Below are 21240 nucleotides of genomic sequence, written 5' to 3'. Positions count from 1 at the left end.
TTATATTGATTTCAAAGTGGCTGGTAAAAAAGTGTGCCAATAGTAAGCAGCTTTCCCACACTTAGCAAGGTCAGAGAATGCAGCAAGGAGCAGGTGCTCTAGCCTGGAAAACGAAGTAAACAAGGAGGAGATAAAATCTGAAGTTTTCTGTAGATCTGGACCGTGTCCCTCAAGGCCAAGAGTGAAATCTGGCACCTTTAAAATTAGCAGAAACCAGGAATAAAATGACTGCAAAGATCATATTTTCAATCCTGGAAATGACTCTTCAAATCGGGGTTGAATGATACTGGCAGGGTTATGTGTGTAAGCTTGTGGTAGTTTGTATTTTTTGGATGAACAGAAGATTTCAGCTTCTGAGGCTTGCAGCCAGCACCTCACAGCAGCAGTGAATTAGCGTGAAAACAAAGATGCACTGTGCTGTGAATATGCTTGTACTGTTCTATAAATTGTAGCATAAGTCAGTAACAAAATAGAGCATGTAAGAACCTTAATTAAACTAGACACAGAAATATGTTCATAAGCATTCTATTATTGCAATTAGTAATAGTATGGCTAAAATAATAAAAATAATTAGTTCTAACAAGGATGTATTATTTACAACTCAGTGGTGTTGTTAAGGCAGTTTACACTTTAAACAAGCTTTAATTGCATCCATAACTATAAGATAAACTTTTCAAGGCATTAGAATTGGTATTTCCTTCCTTGCTTTATGGCCTCAGTCCCTAGGCCATAGATATTAAAAATAACTCTTAATTCTGTCCACATGAATATATATAATGAATATATAATGAATAACACTCTTCCAAAGAAGGCACCTTAATAAAGAGGCAAGACAATCCTGCACCTTCTGAAGCATCTTAATATTTTATTTGTTTTAGGAACAACTTCAGGTTGAATGCCTGTCCATATCTGAATAGGCCTGAATTGATCCCAAACATAAATAAAGCCAGATGTCTATGGTGAAAGCTAAATGAGAAATTAAATGAATGTAGGTGGAACAGGCCGTGGAAGTTGTGTGTATGCTTTGTGAAAGCATATATGTATACTAGGGCTGTTCATTATGCCTGATAAGCAGAAACAGAAATTAGGATTTTTCAGTTGTTTTTCATTCTACACACAATATTCTCCTATGAGTGGCTGTAATCCTCTCAGTAAGATATCCAGCTATCACTTTGACAATTAGGACAAGTGAGGCCCCAGGACCTCTGGGGGATGACGGTTGTGTATGAACTCTTAAATGAATGGTGACAAGTTTGATAACTTTTGGACTTTGTGGTCTGGGAATAGCAATATACCAATACATTGATTTTAATTTGTTAAAGTGATAATCCGTGAACAGACAACTGTTTAAATAGTCCTTATGCGCAAATGTTTTTTGAGTCATGACTCATGTTGTTTAGGGTGCCAGAACAGACTCATCTTTACATGACCTAAATCTCATTTACTATATATAATAAAGCAAAACTGCTGCAATGTGATGCAGGGTGCAAGTTTCCACGGGCTGAAATTCTGTCTTGAATAAATTTAGAAAACGTTTTTTTTCTTTTAGTAGCAAATACAAAAGATAGATTGCACTATTTCATTGTGATTTTTAAAACATTTTTCTATTGAAGAGATTACTTCGTGACACAAAGTTATCAAATGGTGGAAGAGCAATTTAAAGCATTGCCTGCCATATGTGGTCCTTGATTCAGGTGTTTAGTGATGTTTATATGGTGTGGGTTGCTGTGTGCACTGTCATGTACACATACTCTAAGATAGGGTTTAATGGAACTGAGACTTTCTCCACTCTTGGTGATTTCTTGTTTTTAAGTCTGTTTCAAAGCACCTAATTAATTTTTCTGTTAAGTAATACATGTAATGCTATATGAGTTAACTCTTTCAATGTAAAACTTTGGCTTTTTCTTCAAAGATTTGTTCAGACTTTGTTATGATGGGGAAAAAGTTATTTGAAAATATTAGTAGAATGTTTAAATGTGAGCATTGTACACCTACTGCCAACTTTTATTACTTTTCAAAATATTAGCACCATATATGTCCCCCTATGAGTAATAAAAAATAAAATAGCCTCCAAAATAAAATAATTTGTGGATTAAACCTGGAGAAATGTTCCCTATAAGAAGTTCAGTAGAATTTAGATTGTAGCAAATCCTATTCTAATACTGTTCTTTAAAGCTAGATCTTGCCACTAATTAAATCTGTAGATAATCCTTGAAAAATTGAAGGAGGACTAAACACTGAATACATATCTGGGAAGCAAGTTGAGTGACATTTCACAACCTATCTGAATATACTTTTTCTGAGATACCCTGAGAGAAAAGAAAGTTATTTAAAGTGTGTTTTGAAGAGTAACAGCAGTACAGATTCACAGTTGCAATTCATTTCTCAGGTTCTTTTCAAAATGTTCACTTTCTCCAGAGTGCCAATTCATGGCCCAAAGCTATCAAATTTGACTACATTGCATCTCTTAATAATTAATATTTGTAGTGGTATTTAACTCATAACAACTTTGATATTGCTATGTGAGTTAAGCTCAGTAAAAAAATCTTGCTAGTACTGTGTGTTTAAAAAAGTGAAAGAAATAATTTGAAGCTTCTGTTACTTGACCTAATAAATCTGTAGTTCTTTCTAAAGAATAATTGAGGGTTTTTTAAAAAAAGAATTTCCCTAATCATGAGTCATTTCACATAAGAGTTGTCATATGGAAATTGTTTTTTCCAGCTGTTTCATCACAGAAAACAGTTACACAATTTGAGATTGTGTTTCTTATGTTAGCATCATAAATATTGCCAGCATTTTTCCCCTCTGATAAAATGAAAACGCATATCTGCAGATAGCCACTTTACAGAAAAGTTAATCTCAGAAGAAAGAAAAGCAAGTGGCTTTGCTCTTGAGAGAGAGGTCCTTATTCCTGGTCAGGTGCTCTCTTTAGTAGCTGGAGCTACTTGGTATAGCTAAGTGACTATGTAGAAGTAGATACTTCAACTCCGTCATTACTTCTGAATGTCCTCACCAGGGCAAACCATGACTTCTGGAAGTTCTCAAGAGCCATCTGTGTTCCAGTTTCACTCTGCTGTTATAGGAGCTCCTAAAGAGATTATTGCACATACCACAGAGCACAACAGGACTAAACTGATCTTCTGTGACAGTTTGAACATCTTTGTGATGAGGACTGTACCATGAACTACGTGGTGTTTTTGGATGTTATCAAGTCACCTAGCAAGTGCTGGTGCCTATGGCCCACAGGCTGTGTGGTGGTAGAGATCCAGAAGTCCAGCTTTATAACATTGCTTGTCAGGCAGAGGCTCAATCCACTGCCACCAGTGAGGCAGGTGAGGAGGCTGGAGTAGGTGACTGTGAACAACCTAAGTCCAGAGTATCAAGCAAGATCATAGTTGTGGGGCAGGTCAAGCCAGGAACACACATCAGGTCTAGGCCAGGTAATGGTCACTGGGGTCAGACACAGTCCAGTGATTGCCACACAGGTACACAGAGAGAAGGCAAATTGAAAGGCAAAAAGTGTGTTCTTCAGAGTGTACACATGATGGATCCTACCATGTATGCTGGTCATTGCTCATATGACAGCAACTCAGAGCTGGAAGCCTAATCCCAGGTGCTTCAATTCAATTTTTTGCATTTTATGCCTTTTTTGAATAGTAATCAACATTTATCATGTCAGAGCAGTGACAGCAGTCTGGCCAGTCATGCAGAGAAAAATAGTCAGATCAATCAGTCAATAAAGTGATCCCAGTGTAGAAAATTTGATTTGGATGCAGAAAGCACCTTAACAAACTGTTTTCCTTAGCAGTGGATGGACTGAACCTGACTTAGTTACTTTCTCACCTGCAAGTCTTTAGATTATGATCCGACTTAACATTGTGACTGTTTAAAAGCAATAAAGTATTGCCAGTCTTTTCAGACACCTAGAAATGCTAAAGGTGTATGCTTCATGGTACCTTGCGATGGTTTTACTTCTTCTACCCTATGTATTACTGCAGTGCTGCCATTGTGCACTGCAGCACAATATTAGATTCCAGCACTGCTCCGTTCATCTTAACAGGCTCTTTTGTCTGAGCTATGTTTGAACTCATCCAGTGTAACTTCATGAAGCTGAAAGAGATTTGATTTCTAGTATGCCCTTTAACTTTCTGATGAATTATTATGCCTTAACTACTTAAGCTTGTACATATGTATCAAAAACTCACTCAACAATAATGGTTCAGTTGTATTCTTTGATGTAAATAACATTACCAGCACATTAGTGATATAATTAAATTTTAGTGTTACCAACTCTGGAATTTACTCTTTGATCTATTGATAGCATTAATTCTTTTGTGGCTTTGGAATACTTTTGCATATGTTTCTGAAGGAAGGAAAAACATCTCAATATATAGTATTTCAAATTTAGCCTCACTGGAAATCAATAAGAATGGGGCTGATTAAGCAATTAGCAAATACTCTTTTATTTTCTTACATTTTGTTTTTTTGTGGTTTTTTACTGGTATTTTACTGTGCTAATACAGTTAACTGAAAAGTTATCAAAAATAAAGTTTGATGGGATTTTGTGCCAAGACAGTTTTTGAGGTAACTCCCACTATGCTTAACAGTTTTATCACATTGTCAGATGAAATAACATCATCTCAGCTTTGATTTTTTTTTTTTTTAAATGAAAGAATCTTTATAAATGTGGGCTGCTAGTACAGTTGTAAGCAGGCACTGATGCTGGCAGTAATCGAGCTCTTGGAGGAGGGCTTGGTAGGGTAGACTGTGAATGGGTCTTGACATGCTGAATTGGTCATGGGGTCATTTCTCCTAAGTGGGAACTACCCACTTGCTGGCCTTTGTCAACAGGAAAATGGCAAGCAAGTAGAGTTCCCATAAAAGAATATTATAAGCATTTGGAAAGGAAAAAGAAAGCTTTGTGGTTTGTTGTTTTTTTTTTTTTTAATGTTATTATTCTTTTCTAAGATTAGTACTATTGAAATTCTAGCAAGTGGCAGTTTCATTTCTTCCCCCATCCCTTTTCCTTCTTTCTTTCTTTGTTTCTGTGTTGACAGGGTAGAGACAGAAAGGTTTGTCGTGTACTTTGGGTAAGTGCAGTGAACTGTGGTTTGTTTTCAGTGAATCAATGCTTTGTTTTACAAGTGATTGGTTTGGACAGAATCTGTCTTTACAATTTCTTTTCCTCTCAGGAATCACATCTTCTGCATCTCTTCAGACAATGCATGTTTGCTCTTTGATGTTTAATTTGATGGCATGGGGTTCCCACTTGAAAACATTTCTTTATTTAGGATCTGTGCATGATTAAAGTTATGAATGCACGGCTCAGTGTTTGATATTTGACTATTTGATGCAATAATAGATTAGTTTTTCTAAACTGCCATAAATGTTTTTCTCCAACTAAGTGCCTGAACTGACTACAATTATAGAGAAATTTTCTAAGGACAAAGATGAGCAGTTACCTTATTTTTTAATAACCTGCATTTAGTTTAGATTAGCACAAGTTGTTGTGTCTCATGACATTTTAAAAATTAATTGTAGATATGACATGTTACTCTTTTAAATAGATATTTCCTGGTTTGCATCTTGTATCATCTCTTGTAAGCATTGCTACAAGATACATTGATACTTTTTTTGTGTGTGTATTGAGTGTTCCAGGTATTTATGTAGTGTTTGTGGAAATGATTCTGGAACTAATTTAAAATATTTTATATCATAGAATCATAGAATGGTAGGGGTTGGAAGGGACCTTTAAAGATCATCTAGTCCAACAACCCTCCTGCAGAAGCAGGTTCATCTAGATCAGGTCGCATAGAAATACGTCCAGACGGGTCCTGAAGACCTAAAAGGAAGGAGACCACAACCCCTGTGGGCAGCCTGTTCCACTGCTCCATCACTCTCACAGTGAAATAGTTTTTTCTTATATTTAAGTGGAACTTTTTGTGTTTCAGCTTCATCCCATTACCCCCTGTCCTGTTGCTAGCTACAATAGAAGGGATGCCGCAACCTCCTGACACCCAACATTTAGATATTTGTATATGTTTATATGATAGATCTCATTTCTTTCTACATGAAATAGTGTTTCATGAAGTCTGGGCTGTAGTACAGTAAAACCATAAAATTAGTTACAGTATGTTGGACCACGAGTTCATTGAAATTTTCTTCCAGGAAACAGAGGAGATATCCAGGAAGCTAGCTACATAAAACACCATATAATAAGTCATACCCAAACCATCAGTAGTTTTCCTGGTATTTGAAATGCAATGAACTTAAATCAATGTCATTGAAAATTATCATGTCTGAGGAATTGAGTACAAGAAATGTTCAGTTTCCTTCTCTTGTCAGATATGGCCCATTCATGTCCATCAGTAAGACTGTGATGTTGTAGCCATAGCCCAGGGAGAGAAATTGTGCACCAAGGGGACCTCTACTTGATCATGCCTGCATCATTCACCATATGCTTTTAGACAGAGGTTTTGTGAGTAAGGGAAGATGAAGGTAATGAGTCTGACTTACTGAGAGTAGGACAAATGCTTACTAGAGCCAAACTGGGATCCAACAGATGGTTGGATCCAGCCTCTTACAGAAGGTATATAAACAACAGGTGAAGGTGAAATCTATAGTTTTAGCAATAGTAAAATTATTTAAATGATTTTATATTATCCTTTATCTTTTGATCCAAGTACAAAGTAATACTGAATGTAACTCTTAACTTTTTATTGCACAATTTTGTTTCTTTTCCTGTGTGTTGTGTGTACGTGTGACTTAAAACACCCAGAATCACAAACTATAAAAACTAATTGTAAAGTTACTTCAATAGCAAAATATTTTTTCTTTTTAAATGTATTAAAGACACTGCTGTGTCTTTCTTAATATATTTTATTCTTTTCATGAAATTATTTTCATAATTAAATATACTAATGCCATTTACACAGGTGTGGATTTACTTGCCAAACAGAATTTTCAGTCAAAAAAATCTCTTTCCTTCCTTTCACAGGGTCAGTGTGGAAAATCAAATACTGAAATATGGGTTTACTACTTGTGAAATTACTATTTTGGAAAATGATGATCCTGGAGGATTGTTCGAATTTTCTCCCTCTTCCAGAGGTCCCTACAGTATCAAGGTAGCTGATTGAGTTATTTATCTAAATTGTTATGGACAATTTAGCTGAAGCAGACTTCTAGAAAAAAGGTGCGTTTTCCTTTTTACAGGAAGGAGAGTCTGTCCAACTGCAGATTGTTCGCACCAGAGGCAGTCTTGTCAGGCAGTTTCTACGCTACACTGTAGAACCAAGAGACAATAACGAGTTTTATGGAAGCACAGGAGTTCTGGAGTTTAAGCCTGGTGAAAGAGAGATCATAATTACTCTTTTGACACGAATGGATGGGATTCCAGAGGTAAAAAATTAAATATATTTCCTTCCTCAAATTGTGTCTTGAGGTGTATTAGTTTCTCACTGTGTTAAAATATAGGCAAATATATAGGAGTAAAACAAATTTGTAATGTCTTGTCCAGAATGTCTTCCCAGCTTGCAAACTAGGGATACCTGAGTAAGCAGAAGATGTCTTTGGGTTTAATAGTCCTCAGTGGATTTTTTTTACTGTGAATTAAAACGGTTACACTTTGAATCCATGAAATTCTACAGTACAGAGTGCAATTGTTGAATTGAACTACATAGGAAGAACTACTTCCTTTTTGTTTCTTTTCTAGTAATCATCTGCCAGTTTCTCTCATTGCCCCACAGTCTATGTATCTGCCATACAGATACATAGATCTGATACTTGTTTGAATGTTCCTTGAAGTGTTACCTGTGAGCTTTCTTCAAGAGATACATGAAGTAAAATGTTCTATTAGACTAATAAAGCAAACTGACATATTCTTTTAAAATTGGTTTGCTGTCAATGGATTTAAATCTTTGCTTTACCTGTTAAAAAGGCAGAAATCTTATGGAAAATTTGTGTATCAGGGAGCATCACAAGTATATTTCTACTAGTGTGGTGAAATGATTCTAAGTTAAGTACACATAATAACTTCATGACTAGAATAATGCTATTTTTTTTGAGAAAATAGTCCTATCAGGCATAGACATTTTTAATTAACAGTTCGTTCTAATGGCAATGTACAAACATAATGTAGATGTAGTGATTGTGTTTAACTGCATTTTGTTTAAATTTTTATCTCTTTCTGTCTGGTTAGAGGCAGTGGGTGTTTGCCAATTTGGATATCGGGGTATCTGTTTTTGTACTGGGTATGTATTTTCATTCTGACCAAGTTTCCCTCTTCTAGCTTGATGAGACATATTCTGTCATACTCAGTAGCTACAGTGAAATGCCAGGCAAGTTGGGGAATGCCACAGTGGTCAATATAACCATTTTGAAGAATGATGATCCACATGGTGTCATTCAGTTTCTACCTGAAGAACTATCAGTTACCATAAAGGAAAGTAAAGGAGAAACCATCTATTCTGGTAATTCTTTTTTTTCTTTTTTGTAATTAGAGTTACTACATTATCTGCTGCCTGCCTTTGCAAGGCTTTGTTTCCTCATTTCACCTTTATGGGACCATGTCTGACTCAAGTCTCCATTTAGGAGTTTCTAGAGTAGTACAGTGCCAGCGTGATGAGCAATGCAGGCTGAAGTGGAGAAAGATGGGCCTGGAAAGCCAGAGGGACTAACCCAGTGAAAAAAATGGCTAGAGAATATGCCAGATAGTAGGGATGGAGTGTGAATGTATGGGCAAAGTGGAACCTGGAGATAGTAGTAGTTTTGCTTATGTAGCATGAAGAATACAGTGCTACATAAGCAAAGAGCAGACTTTAAATTTCATGTGGGTCACGGCAATTTATCTATCTTGATTCAATTATCAGGTACATATAAAGGCAAAAAATAACAAATCTGAGCAAGTTTGAATGGCTTTAATGGTCTCTCTCTGTGTGCCCTTTCATGTAATGCTCTCATATCATTAGTTTTGCAAGAAGTGGATTTACTGATTATTTGCTTTCCTTTTCCTAAGTTTTGTCTTTGATGGTTTTTGATTTCTGTTGTTCTAAAGGTGCACACTGACTGTATGTTTGCATTTTTGTAGCTATTTACAGGATTGTAAGAAGCCAAGGAAACTATGGCAATGTTAGTGTGTCTTGGGTTGTTGACCCAGTATGTACCAATGACGTCTATCCAGAACAAGGAACTATTTTCTTTGATAATCTGGAGTTTTCAAAAAACATCACCATTTACTCATTGCCAGATGAGGTAAACATACAGTGTTTTTGTTTGAATATATGGGACAAAAAGTAAGTGCTAAAGCATTACCATTTAAGGAGAAAGGCAGAAAGTCTGTTTTTTAAGAGCCTGATAAGCATTTGTAGAAAAAAGCAAAATACTTGGGTAAAACTGAGATTGCTTCAACAAACCATAAAAGAATTTGAGAAGCTGTGCATACCTATAAACAAAAAAAAAGTTAGCAGTTCAGCATAGCTGAGTGTGGCTAAATCATAGAAAAGTTCATTTGAATAAAATATTTGTTTTGATAGCAGGAATCCTTATTTTTTGTTGTTATATGCTGATATATTTGAAGTAATATAAGAATCGTGAATAATAGTAAGTAAATAAAGCTTTAAAAATGAATGGCATATATCAGAAACAGGAAACTGCAAGTTAACTTTTGGACCATCTCTATGACAGTAAAGATGAGGGGATTTATTTACAAGGATTTTACACTGATTTCTGTGTAACTGTGTGAGCTGTCATTTGTCATCTCTCTTGACACACTTAAGGATCAATCAATAAAGAACAACACTCATTCATTTTAATTTCTTCATGTTTTTGTATGTAAGAAATTAATTTTGTAATACTTACCCTTTCAGGTACCTGAAGAGATGGAAGTGTTCATCATCAGCTTATTCAATGCTACTGGTGGAGCCAGGCTGGGCAATACAACCAGTGCATTTTTGCACATTACAAGAAATGATGATCCCATTTATTTTGCAGGTTAGATATTACTGTTTAAAAATGTAAAATACCTGTATTACCCTAAACAGATTTTATTAACAGACCAGATCATTAGACATATCCTAACCCCAGTGGAGATAGTATAAAATGTCAGTCTTTTTGTTTTGTTGAATTTATATTTGTTTCTTTTAGAGACTTCCCTTGTTTTATTTCATTATTCTCTTTGTTGGTGCTGGGATGTTTAGCCTGAAGAAAAGAAGGCTCAGGGGAGACCTTATCCCTCTCTCTAACTACCTGAAAGGAAGCTGTAGCGAGGTGGGGATTCGTCTGTTCTCCCTAGTAATAAGCAATAGAACAAGAGGAAATAGCTTCCAGTTGCACCAGGGGAGGTTCAGACTCGACAGATATTAGGAGTAATTTCTTTACTGAAAGGGTTGTCAGGCATTGGAACGGGCTGTCCAGGGAGGTGATGGAGTCACCATCCATGAAGGTGTTTAAGAGATGGTTGGATGTTGCACTTCGGGAAATGGTCTAGTGTGGAGAAAAAATGAGGAAGCATGGACATGGATCCCAGGGTATAATGTTAGGCCCGTTGGGGCAAGGCAGCCTGGGCTCTAGTTATATGGATTTGATGCACAATCAAGACCAGAGTCAGAGCCATGGTTAAAGCAGTTGCTGTCACAAGTGGCCTGTAGACAGCAGGCTGCTTTCTATTCCCTCAAGGTCGGATTGTTTTCAGCTAAAAGTGATAAACAACTTTGGGGAAAAACAAGATGGGAAAATGTGAGGGAGCTTGCTTATCGCAGGAACCGCAAGTAGGATGAACATGAAAATGAAAATGTAATCTATTAGCTGCTGTTGCTGAACTACCTTTGAAGCTGCTGTGTATGTAAGTTAGAGCCTGCTTTCAATAAAGGAAAGAAGATTTCTGCTATCACTCACACTGAGCAGAGCCGCATGAAGTAGGCTTAGAGCTGTTTTTTTTTTTTTTAGGCTTCGAGCTATTTTTTTAGGCTACGAGCTGGTTTTATAGGCTTCGAGCTGTTTTTTTAGGCCAAGAGCCGAAAACTTCACAGCAGTCTTGTTGACAGGACTGGGACAAAGGTTTGACTCAATGATTTTAAAGGTCTCTTCCAGCTGAAATGAGTCTATGATTCTATGATTGGTTAGATTGGTGTGTACAACATTCTCTTGAACCTGCAAGGGTAACCATGCCTTTTCTGAATATGCTTTCTGTTTCACTGAGGAGAAGGATTCCCTTTGGGAGGACTAAGGGAAGAGGCCATATGGAAGCAGCTCAGGCTTGAACTCAGCAGGTTTGTTGCTTTTCTATTTTCAGAACCTCTGATGGTGAGAATTGAAGAAGGAAGTGTTGCAAGCTTTACAGTCCTAAGGAATGGATCTGCTGATGTTGCTGTTGCTGTCCAATATGTTACTGTTAATGGAGATGCAACAGCTGAAGAGGGAGACTTTATTCCCAGTGGAAAGAGCAGTGTCATTTTGTTTGACGTTGGAGAAAGAGAGCAAAACTTATCTGTTTATGTTAATGATGATGATATCCCTGAGACTGATGAAACATTTTATATCTTTCTTTTCAACTCCACAGGTAAAAGGAATGATTTGATGTGTGTTTAGTAATTCTTCTTTTTTATTCTGCAATTTTTTACAGGTTGATCTTACCATAAAGCAATATATAACTGCCAAGTATTATATCAATAATATTTGCTTCAACATTTTTAAACTATTATAGTACATATTTGGAATTTTGTCTTGAATTGTTTAATTGGAAACAAAATCAAATGATACAACTAAAACCTTTCCTGCAAAAACAAATAGAGTGAAAGCCCCTTTTCAAATGTAAATGCTTCAAATTAGATGAGATTTTGACAGGACTACAGAAACACAGGGGTAAAGAATGTTAGTTCTGCAACAGTCCTAGGGAAAGCCTTTTAGATGTTTTGTCATGCTACAGTGTATACTACACAGCTGCCTGATTTTTGTAAAAACAAACAAAACTTCCTTATTTTGGAGGAAAGCCAAATTGGCTTTCCACGTAAATCGGTCCTTTTTATTTTTGCAGTAGTGCAACACATGCATAACATTTTTCTCAGACTATAATATCTGGCATTATAGTATTACAAGGCTTAATCTATAGAAAAAAATGTGTTTGAAATTACCCAGTGTACCACCAGTAAATAAATAATAAAATAATATGATTTGCTTGTTTTGCTTTTTAAAAAATTATTTTAGCCGGAAACAATGCATAATCATTCAGCACATTCCTATTTTTGAAACAGACATCTTCTGGAATAAGTCATCATTGTTGTATAATATTGATAAGAAAAGATGTAAGAAATAGGTATCTTTTTTTTCTGGGCTCTACCTGATAAATAAAGACCCAACCCACCCCTAGATCTGCCAAGCTTAAGAATAGTGGGAGCTACAATTGTGTTAGCAAATTTTGATGATTTACTGTCTTTTGATTGTTACTATTCTGTAGTTAGGAGGTAATAACAATAAGCTGTGAATACACTACATATCTTTGCAGTGCAAATGAAATTTGAACTGACTAAGCCATAAAAACAATGATTGAGACTTTCAGAGGCTGTAGTTGAATAAAACAGAGGAAAACTCTCAGAATTAACCATCAGACTCTACCTTAGTACAATTATGTTAGATTGTATGGTGGGTTTGCAGAGTAAAATACCTACCAGGGATTCAATTCCAGATGAGAAAATGTGGAAATAGATTTTTTCAGTTATATATGCATACTAGATAACTCAGCACTAACAGAGTCCATAATGATTTATTCTTCAGTCAGGCAGGGTAAAAGTTCTTCGGGTAATGCAAGAGCAGACACCCTGTGTCTGGTCTGTGAATTGCTCACGAGGCTTCATTGATCTCCAACTGCATCTGCCTTCCAACATTAGAAGTAGGCAGAGATTTATAGGGGAATGTTTGACAGTCATTTGAGTATGTGTCTCCTGAGGTCAGTTAGGATTCACTCCTCTAACTAGGTCTCTTACAAAACATTGACATTATGGAAATGACTCGACATAGCCATTCTTTTCCTCTCCTAAATTTCTTCCTGTCACACTGATCCTACAAGATCTTCTTTCTTCCTTTTTGTAAAAAGAGAATCATATAATTGTGCACTCTCTCTAGAATCACTAAAGAATATTTCTATACACATTCCTGGAAGCAAATACATTTATTTTCTTTCTATGAGCTGTTGCATTTATTTGCCCTGATTGTTACATCTGTTTTGAAAATTAGTTTGGACTGTTGTACCTCTGAGAAAATACAAAAGTGTGTAAAGTTAAAGCAGCAAATGCATTTACTTTGAAACAAAAAGTAGTGTAACTCTCTTAAATAGAGTAAAAAATGGGATAGGGGCATAAACATAAAAATACATCTGTCAATATAAGAAGGATATTAGAATGTCTGCACAGAAGTCACACTAGCTTCCACTCTACTCCATGGGTATCTTATATTTTTTCCATCCAAGTAGGCTGTGACATGAGTATGAATAAACTCTTAGACATTGTTCTTTAGTTTTAGTGCAATATTTCTATTCTAAGCCTAAAGGAGAGTATATATATATATATATTTTTTTTTCTTTTGATGACCAATTCATGAAACATGAAATACTACCTCTCATACAACCCTTTCTTCTCAGAATCACATTCTCTCTGGTCATTTTCTGCAACTCTCATATCTTGTTCTCTCCATGAGGTGATGCTTAAGTATTTTTACTCTGATTTTCCTGTTATTGAACACCTTGAACATTGGTTTTCACTGGTTGATCACTGTTCATTTCTTTGTATCAAAGCAATTACTATAAGAAAAAAGCACCTTGAGCTGTAGTTACTACCATTTCTGATTCCGGTTCTGATAAAATTAATGACTGTCTTTTTAGGAGATACTGTTGTCTTTAAGGATGGAGTGGCTACAGTTATTATTGAAGCAAATGATGATCCTAATGGAATTTTCTCCTTGGAACCTGTAGAGAAGCCAGTGGAAGAAGGCAAAAGTAACATTTTTTTGTAAGTAACTTTTAAATACTACTTTTGAACTTGTTTTAAACAGATGTATGTGGTACTTCATGGATAGCGCTTTGATCTAATCCCACATAAGTTTGCTATAATATATATTATATATATATTAAAGTGTCTTTACCAAAGAAAAATAGCTTTATCAAATTTTGGATTAAAATATTTGTAAATATATTGAAGACAACTGCTGTTACATTCTCAAGTAGACTGTGCATGTTAATACTGAAATTAATGTTAAAATTAAAATAAATAAGACAATAGCATTGTTGTTTTATTGTATTCTCAGTAGATTTTAGATAGAGAAGAATATAGATGACTGACCAGAATATAACTTGGACTAATAGAGAAGTAAAAAAATCTTTTCAAAATACAGCTAAATATGTCTGTGTTAATTTCTTTTGTACCCCTGCAAATAATCTACGTTACTGTATAATTTCTGTTAGATTTTCTTCTATCTATTAATTACAGATGGAAGGCTATACTCCACATCTTGAAGTCCACATGTGACTGTCTCCTAGACTAAAAACACTCTTCCCTAGTACAATCACTGAAAGTATTTTCCCTCCAGCTGCTGGGATATACTCAAGAATGGGAGGGCTTAAGAAATGAATATGTGTGGCATCTTACCTTGTTTTGTTCTGTAGCGTCAAGATGGGATTACAATGAGAGACAGAGAGGGACTTTTTGCAAGGGCATATAGTGATAGGACAAGAGGTAATGGCTTCAAACTGAAAGAGGAGAGATTTAGATGTGATATTAAGAAGATGTTCTTCCCTGTGAGGGTAGGGAGGTCATGGCACAGATTGGCCAGAGAGACTGTGGCTGCACCATCCCTCAGAATGTTCAAAGCCAGATTGGATAGGGCTTAAAGCAACCTAATCTGATGGAATGTGTCCCTGCCCCTGGCAGGGGAGTTGGACTAGATAGTCTTTAATGGCCCTTCCAAACTGATTCCATGAGTCTATGATAATTTAGCATAAATAATGATTTTATATTAAGAAACCTCTAGAGAGGATATAAAGAGTTTAGGTCACAATAAATATGATACTGTAAACAGTTAGAGAATGTACTCTTTTCACAGTTGTTTAATTGTCATGTATATATTTTCATTTGGGTGTTTTTTTTGTTTGTTTGTTTCAAGGCCTTGTATCAGATGCTTCACAAAGAATTAAGTCTTTCTGCTTGTTTTACTTATCTGAAGAACAAAAATCCTTAAGAAAAAACTACGTTAAATATACTGTGTATTTGGGTATTTTATCCGTCTCTTTGGGGTTTTTTGGTCCTTTATAATCTTATTTGCAGGATTTGTTTTTTATTATTTGATAGTGTGAAGGATGATGTTGAGAACTAAAAATGTTTATACACAGAATGTTTAAAGAAGAACATGATATCATGATCACCAACATTTGAGGACCTTACTCAATCCTCCATAATGAAATACATTTTCTTGGAAGCTGTCTTTTTCATACCTTCACTGCTTTGCCTGTTGTGTAGTACATATCAAAAGGGTCTAGCTAGCCACCAAGAAAACTATGGCAGCACTGAGCTTTGAAGGTAGCAAATAGAATTATTGGAATAGTGCAGCAAAGCTGGGGTAGAGCACCTTGTCTGACAGCAAAAACAAGAAAAACCTTTGGAAGCAGAAACAACATAATTCTGTTGCTGTACCTAGACTAGTTTTGCTGAACTAATTCTTCATCCTGATATAATCTCATTGCACAGTATTTTATTTCACTATGCAAATAGAAGCACACTTTTTGTATCTAAAGCACACTTCACTAGTAAAGACTCTATATGCCTCAGTTTTTATTTATAATGTGTTTTGGAAATCGATGAAGTTATGAAAGCAGATAGCTGTATGAAAATTAAAATCTTCGTTTTATGTACTACATTCATAATTTGGACTAACCACAGATTTCTGAAATATATAGAATATAACTCAATACCAATATGAGAAACAGTTTAAGGACACTTGATGGTTAAGGGGTGAAATACTTGTGGTGAGATGTAGACGATTTTCCTTCTTGTGTAGAGGTGGCTAGATATATCAGCTTTCAAAGTTAACTTGCTGAATGATTATACAATTCATATTTATTGTTTTCATAATAAAAGTATAATACAAACTAATATTTATCTTAGCAGTACTACTTTGCATGAACCTATATTGGTTGCATTTTCCCTACAGTACCTGTGGTGCACCTAGGAGTGGAATGATGCTGTGAAATTGTGGGCCTTCAAAGAGGATTTTGTCATTGTTCCTGGTGGTATTTATCATCCATGACTATTTAGAATATTGTATATTATATTTCACAGTCAGGAATATTAATGAAGTCATGTGCTGATGCATATGTGGTAGGATGTTCACTCTTTCTCTGTCACTGCACAGGGTTTTGAGGCACAGAGGACACTTTGGCAATGTCTCACTGACCTGGCAGCTGTTTGATAATGACTCTGCACTGAGGCCAGGAGAAGAATTCTATGAAACTTATGGGACTGTGTTCTTCATGGATGGTGAAGGATCCAAACCAATAACACTCCGTGCTATTTGGGATAGAATTCCTGAATTCAATGAATTTTACATTTTGAAGTTGGTGAATGCTTCAGGTATTGTCTTCCATATCACCGTTCCCTTCATATCTGGTAGAAAAGAATTATGTTATATCAATCAAAAAGGAACCCACCCTGGAAAGAGCTTTGCCTTGAGTCATGTCTTGGTATCCTGTACTTTTCTGGTAAGGTTTTAGGTTTTATTTTTAATTTAATCTTAATTTAGGTATGTGAATGCAGTTTTTCATTTCCTGAATTAGTTACACATTTCGGTACTCTAAAAAGGATGCCACTTGGTGATTTCAGAGCTTTAGATCTTTGTGTAGTAGCAGATAAAATAAAACAATTAAAGGCTATGCATGTCTATGATAATTGAGCTTGGTTGTTTTGTTTGCTTTTTTTTCCAGACAAAGTAAAATACTTATAGTTACTGCTTCATATGTCTTAAATTGCACCTGGTACAGCTCTGCTAATGAACAGAGCTCCAAAGCCCCTGGACTTATTCCACCTCATTAGTATTTATGGTCTTCTGTGCCCAGATAACACTGAAAATGCATGTTGACCTTTTCTGTGAGTGAAATCTATATGTGTATGCAAGAGGATTTCCTTCTTATAATGGGTGAAGCATTGCATACTCTGAAAATGAAGGGTCTACGTTCACACCATGATCTTTGTCTCATGAATTCTTACTGTGCAGATGGCTAATGGCAGGACTTGGCTCCAGTTTTAAGACAACTAGTCACTGATTTTGAAAGATGTTTCTGCTCCTGTTTCAGAAGCAATGGGTCAAATTTTGCCATTTCCTTTTCATGTAAATCTTGGACTAATATGAGAACTGGATTTGGCCCCATGTTTGTCAAATAAATCAAATGTAATATTTCTCATTGACTAATTCAGAAAAGTTGGAGTTAATCTTGTTTTACCTGAAAGATAAACACATTTTCCACTTAAAAAATAACATAGTGCTTTGTTTTATATAAATTTCTTAATATAGTGTTCTAAAAGCACCATAGTTAAATTATGTTATTAAATAATTTTATTTTCTAAGAATTGAGGTGCTCTTTCAAGAAGATTTAAGCCTTTTTAGAAATATTTTTGATAAAAACCAATTTTAAGTACTTAGAGACCTCTTTAGACTGTTTTGTTTGAAACTGACTATTAACTTTTGCTCTAACTTTTATTATATAGGTGGATCTCCTGGTCCTGGTGGTCAGTTGTCTGAAACAAACCTCGCTGTAACCGTGATGATCCCATTCAATGACGACCCTTTTGGAGTCTTTGTTATAGATCCAGAGAACCAGGACAAAGAGATAGCGGAAGATGTTCTTTCTGAAGACGATCTTTCCTGTATTGCAGACTTCACCATCTGGAGACAACAAGGCACCTTTGGTGTTGTCCGTTTAGGTTGGGAAATACTGTCTAGTACATTCCAAGCTGGGCTACCATCGATGGTAGACTTCTTGTTGCTGGGATTGTTTCCAAGTTCCGTTCAGTCTCAGCCCCACATGAGACGCCATCACAGTGGAACAGATGCCTTGTATTTCAGTGGAAAAGGGGATGCATTTGGGATTATTGGTCCCGAATACCTGTACAATGGAAATAGTGCAATAACCAATTTTACATTTTCAGCATGGTTAATTCCTAATGTCAATACTGATGGTTATATAGTTGAAAAGGACGGTGATAATGGGACCTTATATTACGGTGTGAAAATCCAAACAAACGATACTCACGTTTGTGTAGTGCTTCACTATACAGCATTAGGATCCAATATGACATATGTGGCTAAAGCTGCAGTCCTGAAATATCTGGATGAAAATACTTGGCTTCACCTTCTGATTACTCTGGATGAAAGTATAATTGAATTTTATATGGATGGAGTTCCAGTTCCAGGAGGAATGAAGAGCCTTAAAGGAGAAGCAATTGCTGATGGTGAGCCAGTAGCCTGCATTATTTTTCTCCATATGTAAAGTTCTGCAATATGTAAAAGAGTCTAGGTCCTTGACAAGTGTATGCAAGATATTGAAATTATTATATCATATTACTTAGTGGAAAATAATGGATAGATTATTCTGAGAATTTTCAAAAAAATATGTGGAAATTGGAGCTGGGAAAAGTAATAAAAATTCATGACAGTACCAGAGCTTAGATTGCAATAATTAGAAAAGAAATTAATTTCTAATTTTTAAAATCTATATGTTTCTCATATAGATTTATAGTTACATATGTTTGCAGTTAATAATTTCCATACAATTTACAGCACCATAACTCAAATGACGTTTTTCTTTTCAGTTTCTGAAACAAAATGAGATAATGATTTTGTTTCTGCTTCTGTATTATATTACAACTAAGCCAATATCTTGTACACAGTAGAATTTTTCAGGGTGTCAATTTATGTAAGTATGTATTTACATGGTATTTGAAAATGATGCCTATAAGTTCAGTAGTCTTTCAAGGAACACTAGCATGTGCACTCAGTTTATCTAACTAGATAACTCTCAGATGTGATTTTATCCATAGATAACCATTCACTCTGAACTAGCAAATCAGAGACCAGAGAAGTATCAGAACAGTTTCTTTAAAAAGTTGGATATTATGTTTTGGAATACATTTGTATTTACTCTTTCTTTTGCACTTTCCCATTCTTGCACATTCTTTCTTTTTTGGAGATCATCTCCATCCTTTCTCCTTCCTTCTTCTCACCTTCAGTTCTACATATTTTCTTTGGTGGAACTAGACAGTGAATGATTATAAAATTCTTAAATATGATCTCCTTTTCTGTAATCAAAGAGGAGAATTGAAAAAATGTACAATGATGTCAAATACATTTACATCTACATACATATATATATATATAAGAATGGAGAGTGAGAGAGGAGACTTCATTAATTGCATCGCGTGGTATTTTATTACTGCCTCTAAGTTTCCAGTGGTTGAAGTCTGAGCAATTATTTTGCCCTTTATAACAAAGTAGTACCTCTGCAATTAATTTCCATAACAAAGTAGTGCCTCTGCAATGAATAATTTCCATCAGACATGAGGTACTGTAGCTGAGAAAGGATTTTTTTTTTTTTACTTCAGTTTCTAAAAGAAAGATATGTGAAATGCAATAATGCTTTTGTTGATAGAAGGATTTGCCCGAGTTGTAAATTTTGTATATTAGTTGAGGTAGTCTGTCTCGAAACACTACAAGTACAAGGTAAGGTAAGGATTTAATCTCTCTCAATTTAATGTTGGATGCTACACAGCCGTGTAGAGAAGCTAGTGTTTCTCACCATCCTCCACCTTGTGCCTTGGGACCACTGTCAGTTGCAGTGATTACATGTCTCTGCAACTGATAGTATCATATGTATGCTGGCATATTGAAGAAAGACCGTTTCTTCCTAAACCAGAAAACCGATGGAAAGAAGAGATATCTATGTGTTTTAGCACAAAAGGAATGAGTATGAGCTACCAGCTTAGTATATTTGTGAAAAAGGCAGCTATTTTTTGTGATTTACTGAGTAGGAAAGCGGTTTGCAGACAGAGAAATGATAATGTTATTGTAAAAAGCTTTTGAAATTGGATGTACATTGCTGAAGTCCCAATACATGAAAAGAAAAGCATGTCCAGAGAGGCTAATGCAATGATGATGAATATCAGCAGAATGGATTCACAGAAACTGAAAGAGTTGTGATCCGCAGATCTTCAATGGAAAAAGAGATGTTTCCAAGCCTCATTAAAATAAAGGATGGTGACTATGTACTGGTAGAATTAGTAGGATGAAAAATGTCAACAGTTGAGGGTGGAATTGTTTGGTCTTTGATGATTTACTTGTAACAATGAGATGAGGCTCAAGCAACCTTCTGATTTTGCATTTCAAGATCAATATGATTCCTAATCCAGGGATAATAAACAGTTATCATTGATTTCTAACAATTACAGCTATTCAGCTGAAGATTTATTGCTTTGAAGAAATACAATAACATGAAGAAAATTATAATTTCCTTCTCAGGTCCAGGAATAGTGAGAATTGGAGCAGGAATCAATGGCAGCAGTAGGTACACAGGGCTAATGCAGGACGTAAGGCTTTATGAGCGTAAATTGACACCAGCAGAGATCTATGAACTCCATGCAACTCCTGCGAAGAGCGATGTTCACCCTGTGTCTGGGTATCTGGAGTATCGGCAAGGAGAGACTAATAAATCATTCATTGTGTCTGCAAAGGATGACAAAGTGGAAGAAGGAGAGGAGTTATTTATCCTAAAGCTCATTTCTGTGCGTGGTGGAGCTCGAATTTCACAAGAAAATGCCACAGCAAGGTTAAGAATTCAGAAAAGTGATAATGCTAATGGTTTATTTGGCTTCACTGGAGCTTGTATTCCTGAGGTAAGGTGTTAATAAGAAAAAATATAGATTACATTTTGGACATAAAAATAACTAGTAACAAGACCAGCTGACCTGCACAGGGCCTTGATGTCACAGTATTGGATTTTTGTAGTTAAGCAAAGTTTTTCTAGAATTCAGAAATGTGTAAGTTCTTTTAATACAACTTCAGTCTCACTGTCATTTGCAATATAATTTTTAAAAACTACTCAAAATAACTTTTGTTAACAAAAATTTTTGTTAACAAAAATTATTTTATTATATAAAGTGAAGGCTAAGGCTTAAATTTTTCTATGACATCTTTTTCCATTTACTTCTGTGACAT

The 21240-nt window shown here is 35.5% G+C and overlaps 1 protein-coding gene across 1 annotated transcript in view; it reads left to right on the top strand.

Annotated features, from left to right (window-relative positions):
- The window catches only part of ADGRV1 (adhesion G protein-coupled receptor V1), a 270716-nt gene that overhangs the window by 18779 nt on the left and 230697 nt on the right, over positions 1-21240 (top strand). Inside the window, exons 11-21 of the mRNA XM_062018552.1 lie at positions 5058-5090; positions 6998-7124; positions 7213-7398; positions 8288-8468; positions 9086-9249; positions 9864-9987; positions 11288-11554; positions 13868-13994; positions 16390-16607; positions 17739-18482; positions 20545-20918. Of these exons, the coding sequence (XP_061874536.1) occupies positions 5058-5090; positions 6998-7124; positions 7213-7398; positions 8288-8468; positions 9086-9249; positions 9864-9987; positions 11288-11554; positions 13868-13994; positions 16390-16607; positions 17739-18482; positions 20545-20918 (2545 nt within the window). The remainder of the gene's footprint in view (positions 1-5057; positions 5091-6997; positions 7125-7212; positions 7399-8287; positions 8469-9085; positions 9250-9863; positions 9988-11287; positions 11555-13867; positions 13995-16389; positions 16608-17738; positions 18483-20544; positions 20919-21240) is intronic.

This window comes from Colius striatus, chromosome Z (assembly GCF_028858725.1).
Source record: "Colius striatus isolate bColStr4 chromosome Z, bColStr4.1.hap1, whole genome shotgun sequence".
Classification (NCBI taxonomy): domain Eukaryota; kingdom Metazoa; phylum Chordata; class Aves; order Coliiformes; family Coliidae; genus Colius; species Colius striatus.
Note: the sequence above shows the minus strand (reverse complement) of the source record. Positions and strands in the feature narration are given on the sequence as shown.